The 13,842-nt window shown below is 42.1% G+C and overlaps 1 protein-coding gene across 3 annotated transcripts in view; it reads left to right on the top strand.

Moving 5' to 3' along the window:
• Positions 1 to 13,842, top strand: part of RIGI (RNA sensor RIG-I) — a 59,911-nt gene that overhangs the window by 43,339 nt on the left and 2,730 nt on the right. For all 3 annotated transcript variants that reach the window (XM_054727527.1, XM_054727528.1, XM_008142005.3), the window contains exons 14-17: positions 365 to 455; positions 3,680 to 3,850; positions 5,228 to 5,379; positions 11,976 to 12,119. In XM_054727527.1, coding sequence (XP_054583502.1) covers positions 365 to 455; positions 3,680 to 3,850; positions 5,228 to 5,379; positions 11,976 to 12,119 — 558 coding nt within the window. The remainder of the gene's footprint in view (positions 1 to 364; positions 456 to 3,679; positions 3,851 to 5,227; positions 5,380 to 11,975; positions 12,120 to 13,842) is intronic.

Raw genomic sequence — 13,842 nt, 5'->3', positions numbered from 1 at the left:
GATTCCAGTCAAGGGCATGTACCTTGGTTGCGGGCACATCCCCAGTGGGGGCTGTGCAGGAGGCAGCTGATTTATGTTTCTCTTTCATTGATGTTTCTAACTCTCTCTCCTTCTTCCTTCCTCTCTGTAAAAAATCAATAAAATATATTTTAAAAATATATCTTCAATGACAAAGATTTGTACCTTTATGGTTAATTATTGCATAGAATTCAATTCCAAGAAGCAGTTTTCTTAGATTTATCAATCTGAAAACTGTCTGTATACCAGCTTAACGTGATTTTTCCTTCTTGCATATACTTCAGTATTGAATTAATACAGATGGCATACAAATAGGGCCTAACTGATAATTGCTTTTTGTTTTCAGGCTTTAAAGAAATGGATTGAGGAAAATTCTAAACTCAGCTTTCTAAAACCTGAGATATTGACTGGACGTGGCAAAACAAATAAGAACATAGGTATTTATATATAGTATATTACATATAAGAATATATATAATCTATTGAATCTTTTTTTTATGTTTGTATCAGGGTTCAACTAAAGAAGCAAAACCAATAGACTATATATATATATATATATATATATATATATATCGCCTATCTAATAAAAGAGTAATATGCAAATTGACCATCATTCCAACACACAAGATGGCTGCCCCCATGTGTACACAAGATGGCCGCCACAAAATGGCCAGCAGGGGAGGGTAGTTGGGAGGGACCAGGACTGCAAGGAAGGGCAGTTGGGGGCAATCAAGCCTGCAGGGGAGGGCAGTTAGGGGTGACCAGGCCAGCAGAGGAGGGAAGTTGGGGGCAACTGGGCCTACAGGGAAGAGCAGTTGTGGGGGGACCCAGGCCTGCAGGGGAGAGCAGTTGGGAGGGACCAGCCTGCAGGGCAATCAGGCTGGCAGGGGAGTGGTTAGGGGGTGATCAGGCTGGTGGGCAAAAGCAGTTAGGGGCAATCAGGAAGGCAGGCAGGAGAGCAGTTGGGAGCCAGCAGTCCTGGATTGTGAGAGGTATGTCCGACTGCCCGTTTAGGCCCGATCCTACCAAGATCGGGCCTAAACGGGCAGTCAGACATCCCTCGAGGAGTCCCAGATTGGAGAGGGTGCAGGCTGGGCTGAGGGAAACACACTCCTGTGCACGAATTTCATGCAGCGGGCCTCTAGTGTGTGTGTGTGTACACACACACACACACACACAGATACGTACATATACATACACACAGGGATTTATTACAAGGTACTGGCAAAACAAGTCAGGTCTGCAGGGTAGGTGGTTAGGAGCCGGCTGGAACCCCATAGCCATGAGCTGTTTGAAGTCCCTGAGCTCAGGAAACATCTAAGCCCTTTTTTAATACTAATACCTAATCAGTATTATTGATTAGGTTAGGCCCACCTAGGGTGAAGCCCCTGTTGATTCTTTAATGTCAACTGATTAAGAACTTTAATTACAAGTGCAAATTCCACTAGGGACTGTAGTTCAGCCTAGCCAAGTTGACATATCAAAAGGCCATCACATGCTCACATGCTAGAAAGTTGCAGACATTGCCTCCTCCCATTCTTTTTGTTACATATTTTTAAAAAATATATTTTATTGATTTTTTCACAGAGAAGAAGGGAGAGGGAGAGAGAGTTAGAAACATCGATGAGAGGGAAACATCAATCAGCTGCCTCCTGCACACTCCCTACTGGGGATGTGCCCACAACCAAGGTACATGCCCTTGACCAGAATCGAACCTGGGACCCTTCAGTCCGCAGGCCGACGCTCTATCCACTGAGCCAAACCGGTCAGGGCTCTTTATTTTACGTATTGTTTGAGCATGTCACTCTTCTGCTCAACCAGCAGATTAACTTTAAATGGAAATGTTCTCTTTCTACTTCATTGTTCTTTAAACTGTACATGCTTTTGTGTGTGTTATATACTTTGAGTTTAAAAAAGTAGTCCAAGTAGACAAGCCTGAACTCTAGCGAGGGTGGTCAGAGGATGTAAGGCTGCCTCTGTGATCATCCAGGAGGAGCCAGGTGGCCAGCCCTCCCCTGGCGTTCTCACAGCTGTGCTCCCCACGCCTCAGTGACCAGCAGTGACATCCTCTCTGTTCCTCCTCTGTAGTGTTATAAGCAGTTCCCACCCTGTCAGTCCTCAGTCATCACCCTTGCCCTTCCACCTTATACACATTTTAAATTTCATGACTCTAAAGGGCAAATTCAGATTTTGAAAATGTGGCTTACCAAATGAAGTCCAACACCACAGATTCTTTTTTTTTTTTAATTATTTATTGTTTAAAGTATTACATATGTCTTCTTTTCCCCCCATTGACCTCTCCCCAGCCACTCCCCCCCTGCACATGCCCTCACCCCTCTACTGTCTGTATCCATTGGTTATGCTCATATTCATGCATACAAGTCCTTTGGTTGATCTCTCCCCTCGCCCCACTCCCCTGCCTACCCTCTTAGGTTGGACAGTCTGTTGGATGCTTCTATGACTCAGGCTCTATTTTTGTTTATGTTGTTCATTATATTCCACAAATGAGTGCGATCACGTGATATTTATCTTTCTCCGACTGAACGCCACAGATTCCTGTGGTCAAAGTTCTGTGCCATCTGACTGCAACATGAGTCCAATATGGTTTCCACCTTTGTTATTTCCCCACAAATAAACACTCAGAAAACATGTTCTTGTTTGTTTCCTCAGTTATTCATCCATCCATCCATCCACATTTATTTAGACCTTAGCCTGTGCCGGTCATTGTGCTTCTGCCAGACAGCCTTCCCAGCCCCCTCCACATTCCCACAGCATCCATTCTGCCTCCACTTCATTGCTCGTCACATGGAACTCTAGCTTCCTGTTCTACCCCTCTTCCTCAGACTATGAGCTCCTTGTAGATAAAAGTGGACCTTTAACCGTGGTATTCTTATCTGACAAACCATAATGCCGAATAAATGTTGGATGAACAAATGAATGAAGAAGTTCAGAAATGAATGAAGCATGGAGTCTGTCTTGAAGTTGTTTTGTCCTTCACAAAGTGTATCTCAAGATTTTGACAGCCGATATACTAGGGAAAAAAATGGAACTTTTATAAATTCTATTAACTCTAAAGTGGGGATCGCCGAAGTTCTTTCTCCTCTCATTATATCAGTGGCTGAGAACTGCTCACTCTTAGGATCCTAGACTTAAAAATGCAAGGCCAGGTGCTGCTGCAAGCTAGCCTGTCAGCTTGTCACACTTCCAAAAGCCTCAGGGTCCTCATCTGTGAAGAGGAATGGTGGCACTTGCCACGTCAACCTAAGAGACGTGTGAGGTTCCCGTGAGTGAGTAGATGAAAATGTTTTGTCAGCTGTCAACTCCTCTACACATGCAAAGGTATTACGATTAGTTAATATATTTTCTTAATCAGTGTTTGTTTTGAGACAGCACAACTGAAGCCACACAGCTGGTAAATGCCGCAGCTGGAATTTGAACTCAGGCAGTGTTGTGGCAGAGTCCAAGGTGCACCACCCTGCATGTGCTCTCTGTAGCAATGATAGGAATAGGCCCTGCAGCCTGGGGTTGTTGAGAGATCATGAATACAAAGCCCTTACCACAGTACCTGGCGTGTAGTAAGCATTCCATCGTTACTAGCTGCTTTTCTTCAAGGGTAAGATTCCCTCTTTGGTGAGTTGTAATGCCCTCTGACTCTGGCCCAGGAATGACCCTCCCAGCCCAGAAGTGTGTACTGGATGCATTCCGGGCCAACGGCGATAAGAAGATTCTGATCGCCACCTCAGTCGCTGATGAAGGCATCGACATTGCTCAGTGCAATCTGGTCATCCTGTACGAGTACGTGGGCAATGTCATCAGAATGATCCAGACCAGAGGTGAGCGAAGCTTTGGTGCTGTTTTAAATGTCAGCCAGTTTGTCTGATTGGTGAGGGTACCCGTCATTCCGGCCTTTCTCCTTTGCCGAGTCCTGCTTGTGTGTGTGGCCAGTGGCACAGGGGACTCTGGTATCGCTGCCCAAAAGGTGACTTGCTGGGCCCGGATTGGGTGGCTACCGTTTTGTCCACTGTTTTAATTCTTGTTCACGATGAAAACGGTGTACCTGACCAACACTGACGGACATGTTTTCAGAAGGATAATCCCCACTGGTTTGGGGCTCTGGCCGTTGGCATGCACACCTTTCCTGGCTGTGGCTGTGCGTGTGGTGCCGCTGGGCCCGCTGGGTCCAAGGAGCTCTTCTCTCCCACTTGCACCAGCGTCTCCGAATTAGCCTCTCTTCCTTTTTCAGTTTCTGTAACAGCAGCTGCCACATTACCTTTCCTGGAAAAAGCTCTGAATGTGTCACTTCCCTGAATAGAAACTGCAGTGGTTCCCCAATTTTCGTGATGTTACAGAGTTATGTTATATATATATATATATTTCTTTATTTCAGAGAAGGGATAGAGAGAGAGAAACATCCATGATGAGAGAGAAGCAATGACCGGCTTCCTCCTGCACACCCCCACTGGGGATGGAGCCCCCTGACTTGAAATCAAACCATGACCTCCCGGTTCATAGGTCGATGCTCAACCACTGAGTCACACCAGCCGGGCTTGATGTTAACAGAGTTTTCAAATCGAGCACCCATTTTATCTTTCCAGTTCTTCCCCTTTATTCATGATTCACTTCAGCCAACCTGACTTCATCATTTTCTCCTTATTGAAGGAATTGCTCATGTATTGCTACTGATGATCGTTTTACCTCTTCCCCCACGTCCCTATCACCTGTCCCAAATTCCCCCAGCTGTCAGTCATCTCTCTTTTGAACATCCGTAACTCTTCATGTCTTTCAGCACTTCTCCTTTTCCACCTATATTCTTGTGGTTGTGAACATAGCTTATTTCCCCATTTCCTAGAAAGCTCCCGAGGGAGGTTCTGTTATTATTCACCTTAGAGCCCTCACAGAGTCATCCTGAGGGTTCATGTTGGATTCTCTGTTAAGCAGTGTTTCTGATCGTGTGGCTGTCTGGTCACACTGCAGCATGGAGAGTGCGGCGGGCTCCCAGTTCGTCTGCATGCCTAGCGTGCAGGTGCACACCCGCCTCTCCGTCTGTGCTCTGACGGCTCAGCCTCCCTGGAAAGCAGGATTCAGTGACCCAGAGTTGAATTTTAGGAATATGGTGTTATGGTTTTTATGGTTTCCCTTAGCTTACCTATGCTCAGATTTGTCAGAACTTTAAATCAAAGGCACCGAGTGAAATATTTATTTTCTGACAGGCAGAGGAAGAGCAAGAGGTAGCAAGTGCTTCCTTGTGACTAGTAATGCCGATGTAATTGAAAAAGAAAAAATAAACATATACAAAGAAAAAATGATGAATGACTCCATTCTAAGCCTCCAGGCATGGGATGAAACAGTATTTAAAAAAAAGGTAAGTCTTTTCATCTGCTCCTCTTTCCGAATCTGACCATAAGTACCAGGGAAGATGAGCAAGGTGGGTACCTTTAATCAGATGGCTGAGTGTTGCATTAGAACAGGAAGTTTAATCTTAAAAATTTGTCCTGCAGTGAACATCTAGTTCATTCTGCTTTTAAGTCTCAATGAGATTAAAATATATTTTATTAATGCTGATGCCCGAAGTTATGCTTTTATTATTTTTATTTATTTATTTAGTTAGTTATTTAGTTATTAAATATAATTTATTGATTTTTTACAGAGAGGAAGGGAGAGGGATAGAGAGTTAGAAACATCGATGAGAGAGAAACACCAATCAGCTGCCTCCTGCACACCCCCTACTGGGGATGTGCCCGCAACCAAGGTACATGCCCTTGACCGGAATCAAACCTGAGACCCTTGAGTCCGCAGGCCGAAGCTCTATCCACTGAGCCAAACCAGTTAGGGCCCGAAGTTGTGCTTTTAAATCTAAAAGGCAAACTGAGCTAGAATCGCTCTTTCATTGAGTTTATCTTGAGGACAATAACCTAACACTGCAAGACATAGTCTTTCTTAGTCTTTTCCTCAGATCTCTTTCCAACATCTGGAGTCCCCAGAGAAAAGCGCCCATTGCACTGTGCAGGTGTTGGGTGCCTAATTGCAGATATGGATAATCATGTATACTTTGGCATGGCACACCTGTTCAGTTCAGCCTCTTGGTAGAAACCTTCATTTTATTGTAATTCCCTTTATAACTCGGAGGCATGGAACCAGAGGAGGGAAAATGGACACACATGCACATGCACACTCAGACTTTCTCCAGACTCTGCAGAGATTTTCATCTCAGAACCTCTGGAAGCATCGAGCACTGCAGGGCCGGGGGAGAGCGTTCACATTAGAATCAGTGGTTCCAGTTCCAGCTCCGCCACTTACAAGATGTACAACCTCAGGTCATTACTCTGTTTTTAAAATCATCAGTTTCCTCATTTGTAAAGTTGGGGAAATGTGTAAAATATTAAACTCACAGCAGTTTTGGGGCTAAAATGAAATGTATGCATTGCTTTGCACAGTGCCTAGTATAAAATAAGTGCTAAAAAAATGAGTCATTGGACACAGGTGAAAGGCATACTGTAACTTCATAAAGATGAACCTTCCGCTTCAGTAGGCCAACTGCACGGTGTCCACAATTTTTAAAAAGTCATAATCTCTATGCTCCAAAAGTACTAAGAATCTGTGATGTAAAGCAAAGCAAATGAACACTTATTTTAGGACAAAAATACAATTTTATTTTAGTGTTTACTCATTTTTAATAAACATTTCTTCCTAAAGTTTGGAAATCAAGATATTTTAAAAACCCCTCTTCCATATTTTCAAGGAAGAATTGCAGGGAAATTCCTCTTAATTTTTTTCCCTTAATTTTACTGAGGGATAGGGGTTTTTAACTGAGCCACCTATGTAGGACATAAGGATGTTGCCAATAAAGGCCTTAAAACCATATTAGCTTTAATACCTCTGGAATAATCTTTATCCCCTCCACAGGGTGACAAGCTACTTATTAGACTCACATGTGGCAGAAATAGTAGAGTTAAAGTCTAATAAGGAAGATGAAGGCTGGACCAGGCATGGACATTGTTTTGTAGCCAGAACACCAGGTCAAGCAGTGGAGTGAGGAGAAAACGGGCAACTTATCTGTCAAATTGGGCTGTTGCCTAGCATTTGGGATTCCCCTAACACCCATAGATAGGAAATGGGCAGAGATGGTAAAGAATGAGAGGGAATTCAGAACAAATGTAGCTGGTAGTCATTATGTGGCAGCTAGGTGAATGGAGTCTTGGCATCATCCCTATCCTATCGTAGAGGAAGGCTTTGCTTTCAGAGGCTTAGTAGAAGTACAACAAGGTAGGAACAACCTTATATTCTTAAAACTAAAAGGAATTATGTTTCTTGGGGTGAGGGCCCTTTCTGTGGTGTTGTTTTGTTTTATTGTTGACAGTATTACAGATTTTCTGTGTTGTTTTGATAGGGCTTGGGATCTGAGCACCCTGGTCCCTGCATATTGGCTTTAGTGGGAGGAAGAAACTCGTTAGGGTGGCACCAAGTAGAAGGAGATGGAGACTAAGCTTTCTTCCCCCGTCCCACAGTTGCATTGCCCATTGTCTGCATGCGGCCGACCTTCCTTAGAGCACTGTGGTCCCCAGGGACTCTCTGGTGACTCTGCAGCCATTTTAACATGTAGATGGTCCAGAGGTATCCAGGGACTGATTTCCATGAGGGAAGCTTCAGGATTAGGGAGTATGTAATTCTGGAGAAATAAGGTATAAAGGGCATTTTTCACAGTTCTAGTTTGAAATTAAAATGAGGAAGCCCACCTTCCTTCCTCATGGAGTAGAGAATAAAATGTCAAAAAGAACTTCCAACATGATGTGTACCCATGACAGCACACAATCAGGGTTTTATGGTTTCGCTTTTTTCCACCTTAGTCCGTGGAACTAAGCTTCTTCTGTCATGGGTGGAAGGGAGAGGCAGTGAGCTATAGACTTAATTTGTGACATTGGTTGAGCCTCTTTACCCATTGAGTTAGTTTTAAGTATAGCAGTAATAGTTTTAACTTCCTGGGATTTATTGCCCATGTAACATTTAAAATATTTGGGATTATTACTATTTAACTGAATTTTAGTATATAATTGAATATAATTAGATATAAGTACATTTTTAAAAATTGGATGCTTGATTTTACAGCTGACATTGTGGAAATCACCATGTTCTTTCTTTGTTTATGATGTTCTAAGACTCCTTCTTTTATCATTTCCTTCTGTTTAGAGAACTTCCTTTTGCCATTCTTTTAGGGAAATTCCACTGGTAAACAAGGTTTCTTAGTTTCTCTTCATCTCAGATTGTCTTGATTTCCCCTTTATTTTTATTTAATTTTTTAAAAATATTTTTTTATTGATTTTAGAGAGGAAGGGAGAGGGAGAGAGAGGTAGAAACATCAATGATGAGAGAATATCATTGATCAGCTGCCTCCTGCAAGCCCCATACTGGGGATCAAGCATGCAACCCCGGCATGTACCCTTGACTGGAATCTAACCTGGGCTCTTCAGTCCGCAGGCCGATGCTCTATCCACTGAGCCAAACCAGTTAGGGCATATTTTTATTTAATTTTTAATTCTTATTTATTTCAGGAGAAGGAGAGAGAGAGATAGAATCATAAATGATGAGAGAGAATCATTGATCAGCTGCCTCCTGCACATTCTCCCTCCCCAGCTGGAGATACCTGAAACCTGAGCATGTGTCCTTGACCAGAATCAAACCTGGGACCCTTCAGTCCGCAGGTTGATGCTCTATCCACTGAGTCAAACTAGCTAGAGCTCCCCTTTATTTTTTAAGGACATATTGGCCTTCATGGTCTCTGATGAGGAATCTGCTGTCATTCAAATTGTTTTTCCTCTATAAGTAAGGTGTCACTTTTTTCAGGCTACTTTTAAGATTTTTTTCTATGTCTTTAGTCTTCAGAACTTTAATTATAATGTGTTTTGGTGTGGATTTCTTTGGATTTATCCTGTTTGGTTTTTGTTCAGCTTTTTGAATCTGTAAGTTTATATTGGGGAGTATTCAGCCATTATTTCTTCCAGTACTTTTTTTTATTGTTTAAAGTATTACACATAGTAGTACATATGTCTCCTTTTTCCCCCCATTGATCTTCCCCAGCCTCCCCTACCCCCTGTTGTACTTTTTAAGCTCTGCTCTCTTTCTCCTCTCCTTCCAGGACTCTCCTAAAGGTCCCTGGGGCTCTGTTCATTATTATTTTCTCGTGCTCTATATTATTTCTGTTGTTCCAATTGAGTAATTTCTATTATTTTATGTTCCAGTTCACTGATTCTTTCCTTTGTCCCCTCTATTTTACTGTTGAGCCCATCCACTGAGCTTTTTATTTTTGTTATTACATCTTTCAATTCTAAAATATCCATTTGGATTTTTATAACTTCCATTTTTTCATTGAGCCTTTATAGTTGCTCATGTTTCAAGAGTGTTTCTGACTACTCATTGAAGCATTTTTATCGTGGCTGCTTTAAAATCTTTCTCTGATAACTTCTGTCTTCTCGGTGGTGGTATCCATTGATTAACTTTTTTTCATTCAGTTTGACATTTTTCTGGTTTTTGGTATGAAGAGTGATTTTTTTATTGAAACCCGGACATTTTCATATCATATTAAGAGATTTGGGATCTTATTTAACCTTCTGTGTTAGCTGGATTTTTCTGGCACCTTTCTGGCAGAGTAGATAGCGACATTATCTCATCACTGCTAGGTGGAAATAGAAGTCCAGGTTCCCTATAAGTTTTCTCTCTTAGGCCGCGACCAGCACGGCTAGAGAGTGGACGAGTCCTGAATAGGGGCGGCTGGGGATAGACTTTAAGTAAAGCTGGGGCCAGGTGGGACGCTGCCCTCAGATGGAGAGACAGTGACCCAGGGCTAGTGCAATGCATTTATTATATACAGCATGATACCAGGAAGTTTTACTAGAATTTAAGACAAAGGAAATTATGTGAAATCGGGGTTAAAGATCAAGCTGCAATTCTTCATTCTTGGGGCTTCTTTGTAATTGTCATTCCTGGCTGAGCCTGGATAATTGCGTCAGTTCCTGGCGCCTGGCTAAACTTAGATAATGAAACCCACTCCCCGGCACCTGAACTAAAGGTCAGGCTGACAACATACCTGCCTCTGGCAAGGTATATTTCCAGGATGTGGCTCTGCTGACACCACTGGACTCAGCCAGCAATCAGCTCATGTGCCTTCCCAAGCGCTCTCTACAGTTCCCTACTCAGCTTCTGTTGATACCAATGAGGGGGAGGTTCCTTGTTACTGCTGGGTGGAGGTGGGAGTTCTGGCTCCCCACGTGGTCTCCAGTGACACCATAGACAAGGGGGAGGGGCGACTACCATTAAGCAGGAATGAAAGTCCTAGCTCCCTACTTGGCCTTCTCTGACACCACCAGGTGAGTGGGTTGGGGCATTTCATTACAGCCCCACAAAGTGGAAATCTAGGTTCTCCACTCAGCCTTTGCTGGCATGGGTGGGAATTGGGTCACAGTTTTTTATTTATTTTGTTTTATTCTTTGGTATTTGGCTGGAGTAGAATATTTCTTGGCTAAAAGTTTTCTGTCTTTCTAGGCTGCCCCTTTCCTGGCCTTTGGGCTTGAGAGAATAAGCATTTGTTGAGACTTTTAAAAAATACGTATTTTTATTTATTTCAGAGAGGGAGAGAGAGACAGAAACACCAATAACGAGAGAGACTCTTGATCGCCAGTCTCCTGCACACCTCCATTGGGGATTGAGCCCCCAACCCGGGCATGTGCCCTGACCTGGAATCGAACCGTGACCTCCTGGTTCATAGGTCAACCACTGAGCCACACTGGTCTGGCTGTTCAAACTTTTTGGTTGCCAGTTTCTTCAGCTCCAATCTAGGATATATGAGATGAAAAACAACAACAAACAGGGAACTTACTGCCATAGGGTCCCAGGGTTCCTAGCTAGTCTGCCTTCCTCTCTTCACCCTTTAGAATCTCCTTATGTTTATTTTATTTTATTTTTTTAAATGTTTTTATTGATTTCAGAAAGGAAGGGAGAGGGAGAGAGAGATAGAAACATCAATGATGAGAGAGAATCACTGATCGGCTACCTTCTGCATGCCCCACATTGGGGATCAAGCCTGCAACCTGGGAATGTGCCCTGACCAGAAATTGAACTGTGACCTCCTGGTTCTAGGTCAAAGCTTAACCATTGAGCCATGCCGCCTGGGCTCCTTATGTTTATTTTAAATAAACACAGCCCTAGCCGTTTTGGCTCAGTGAATAGAGCGTTAGCCTTCGGACTGAAGGATCCCAGGTTCAATTCCAGCCATGGGCACATGCCCGGGTTGCAGGCTTGATCCCCAGTAGGGGGCGTGCAGGAGGCAGCTGATCAATGATTATCTCTCATCATTGATGTTTCTATCTCTCTCTCCCTCTCCCTTCCTCTCTGAAACCAATAAAAATATATTTTTAAAAATTAAAAAAATAATAAACGTAAATTTTGAAATATAATGCAGTCATACTATACATACATTTAACCTTACTGTAATTTGACAGTACTCTCTGTGGTTGGAAGAGGAGACAAAAACCGATTTGGATGGTGAGGGCTCTTCTGCCTGCTGTTTCATTCAATTGGGTTTATCCCTTGGAAGTGGGTGTAAATATGTCTGAAACAGCCCATGCATATCATATATCTATTTATGAAGGACATTTTAAGTTTTGCCAGCTACTAAAGTAGAAAGCATGGTTCATATGACTATTTTATGGACATCTTTAGTGCTCTGTGGGCAACTTTGATGAGGAAATTAAAAGACTAATTGGAGGCCACAGCTAAACATTGACTAACAAAGAGTTAGGAGAACCAATAAAATTACCTGTAGGATTTTTGCAAAGTCACCAGGTAGGACATGTTCATGGAAGTATATGCAGAATGAATGATATACATATATATGTGTGTGTGTATACACATATGTATCCTAGTTATACTTTAATTACATTTATGAGGTTTTTCTTTTTTCCCATGTAGATTCACCAGATCCAGATTCATGAAAAATTCATCAGGGATAGTCAAGGAAAAGCAGAACCTGAACTTGATAAGAAAAATAAGAAACTGCTCTGCAGAAAGTGCAAAGCCTTTGCTTGTCATACAGCGGATATAAGAGTGATAGAGGTGAGCAGCCTTTTCCGAAGAACACTGGGTCATTCTTTAGCACTAATTAAAGCTTACTCACTACTGGATATTTATAAGAATACCGTACTTTCCTTAGAACCAGTGTCATGGGTCCATGTATTTTACAAAAGCTAAAAGGTTAAAAACAACAACCACCTTAATTTCAACAATAAAGAAATCATTTTAAAAATTGCTGCACAGCCACCTAATTAAATATTATGTAGCCATTAGAAATACGGCTATGCTAAATTCAGTGTGGTTCCCTGGATTAGATCTTAGAACAGATAAAGGGTTTTACTAGGAAAAGAGGTAAAATCTATAGTTTTTAGTTAATAGTAATGTGCTGATGTTAACTTCTTAGTTTGGGCAAATGTACTATGTTATGTAAGATGTTAGTTAGCATTTCAGGAAAGGTGAATTCAGGAATTCTCTGGACTACATTTCTAACTTATCTGTTAATCTAAAATTATTCCAAAGTCAGGGTTATTAAACAAAATGATTATGAAGTTTATATAGTATAATGAAAAACTCCTTATAAACTAATGGTAAAGCGGAAAAGTAATCAGGATACATTATAAATATGCTATAATTATAGATGTGTGAAATAATAGTAGCGAATTGCTATCACTGTCAAGAAAAAAGAAAAACTGTACAGAAAAAAGACTACAGGAAATATACTAATGTGTATTAATATTTAGCAAGATTCCATGATATTTTTATCTCTTTGTATTATTTTATGTTTTCCAAACTTTCTTTTTGGGATATGGTTCACTTTTATAAACAAAATGTCTCCTTATTTTTAAAACACAGTGTCTGCAAGTTAACAAACTTTCAGATAAAAGGTTAGAAAAGTCTCCAAAGACAGACATTGGAGGTAACTCAGCTGCTGCCGATACAGGGTTAGGTGGTATCTGGGCTGGTTCAGATGATGAGTGATGACGTTAGGGTTCTGTTTGGTCTTCAGAAAACTGAAGTCTCTAATCCAACTGTTTGAACAGGAAGCATATTAGGGGTGATACTGGCAAGTTCCCGGATCATTCTGAGTCTCCCTTTTAGACTGTACATTTTCCTGTGGATCTGCATTTGCGGTGCTGTGTGGCTTTTTTAAGGTTTGCTCTAAAGTTGGCTGTGGACACATTAATCCCTGACCCTGTTCAGATCCACACTGACCCTTTGTTGTTTTTCCCTGTGTCTTTTGGCTTATGCCTGTCAGGCCACTGGTGATCTCGGGCTCCATGGATCTACAACAAATACCCCTTTTGTTTCTGAATTAATAAAGAGTATCTACTTAAGAAGCCAGGTTGCCTGGAAACTTCTCAGTCCTTCTCTTCATGAGATGTCCCCTATCAACTCACTTGCTCCTCCACCCCAACCCTCACTTCCACCCATGTGATGGGGAGTCGTTCTGCATGGATTGGCCGTCCGGTGAATCCATATTTTCTTCTTTCCCCACCTGTGAAATAAGTGGGATCCCACCTGCTCTTCATCGCAGATTATTGTGGAGTTCTCTCTTTTTTTTTCTTCTTAATATATTTTTATTGATTTCAGAGAGGGGGAGAGAGAGAGATAGAAACATCAATGATGAGAGAGAATCATTGATCAGCTGCCTCCTGCACGTCCTCTACTGGAGATCAAGCCCGAAACCCAGGCTTGTGCCCTGACCAGGAATTGAACCATGTGACCTCCTGGTTCATACATAGGTCGATGCTCAACTACTGAGCCT

The sequence above is a fragment of the Eptesicus fuscus genome, chromosome 15 (assembly GCF_027574615.1).
Source record: "Eptesicus fuscus isolate TK198812 chromosome 15, DD_ASM_mEF_20220401, whole genome shotgun sequence".
Taxonomy (NCBI): domain Eukaryota; kingdom Metazoa; phylum Chordata; class Mammalia; order Chiroptera; family Vespertilionidae; genus Eptesicus; species Eptesicus fuscus.
Note: the sequence above shows the minus strand (reverse complement) of the source record. Positions and strands in the feature narration are given on the sequence as shown.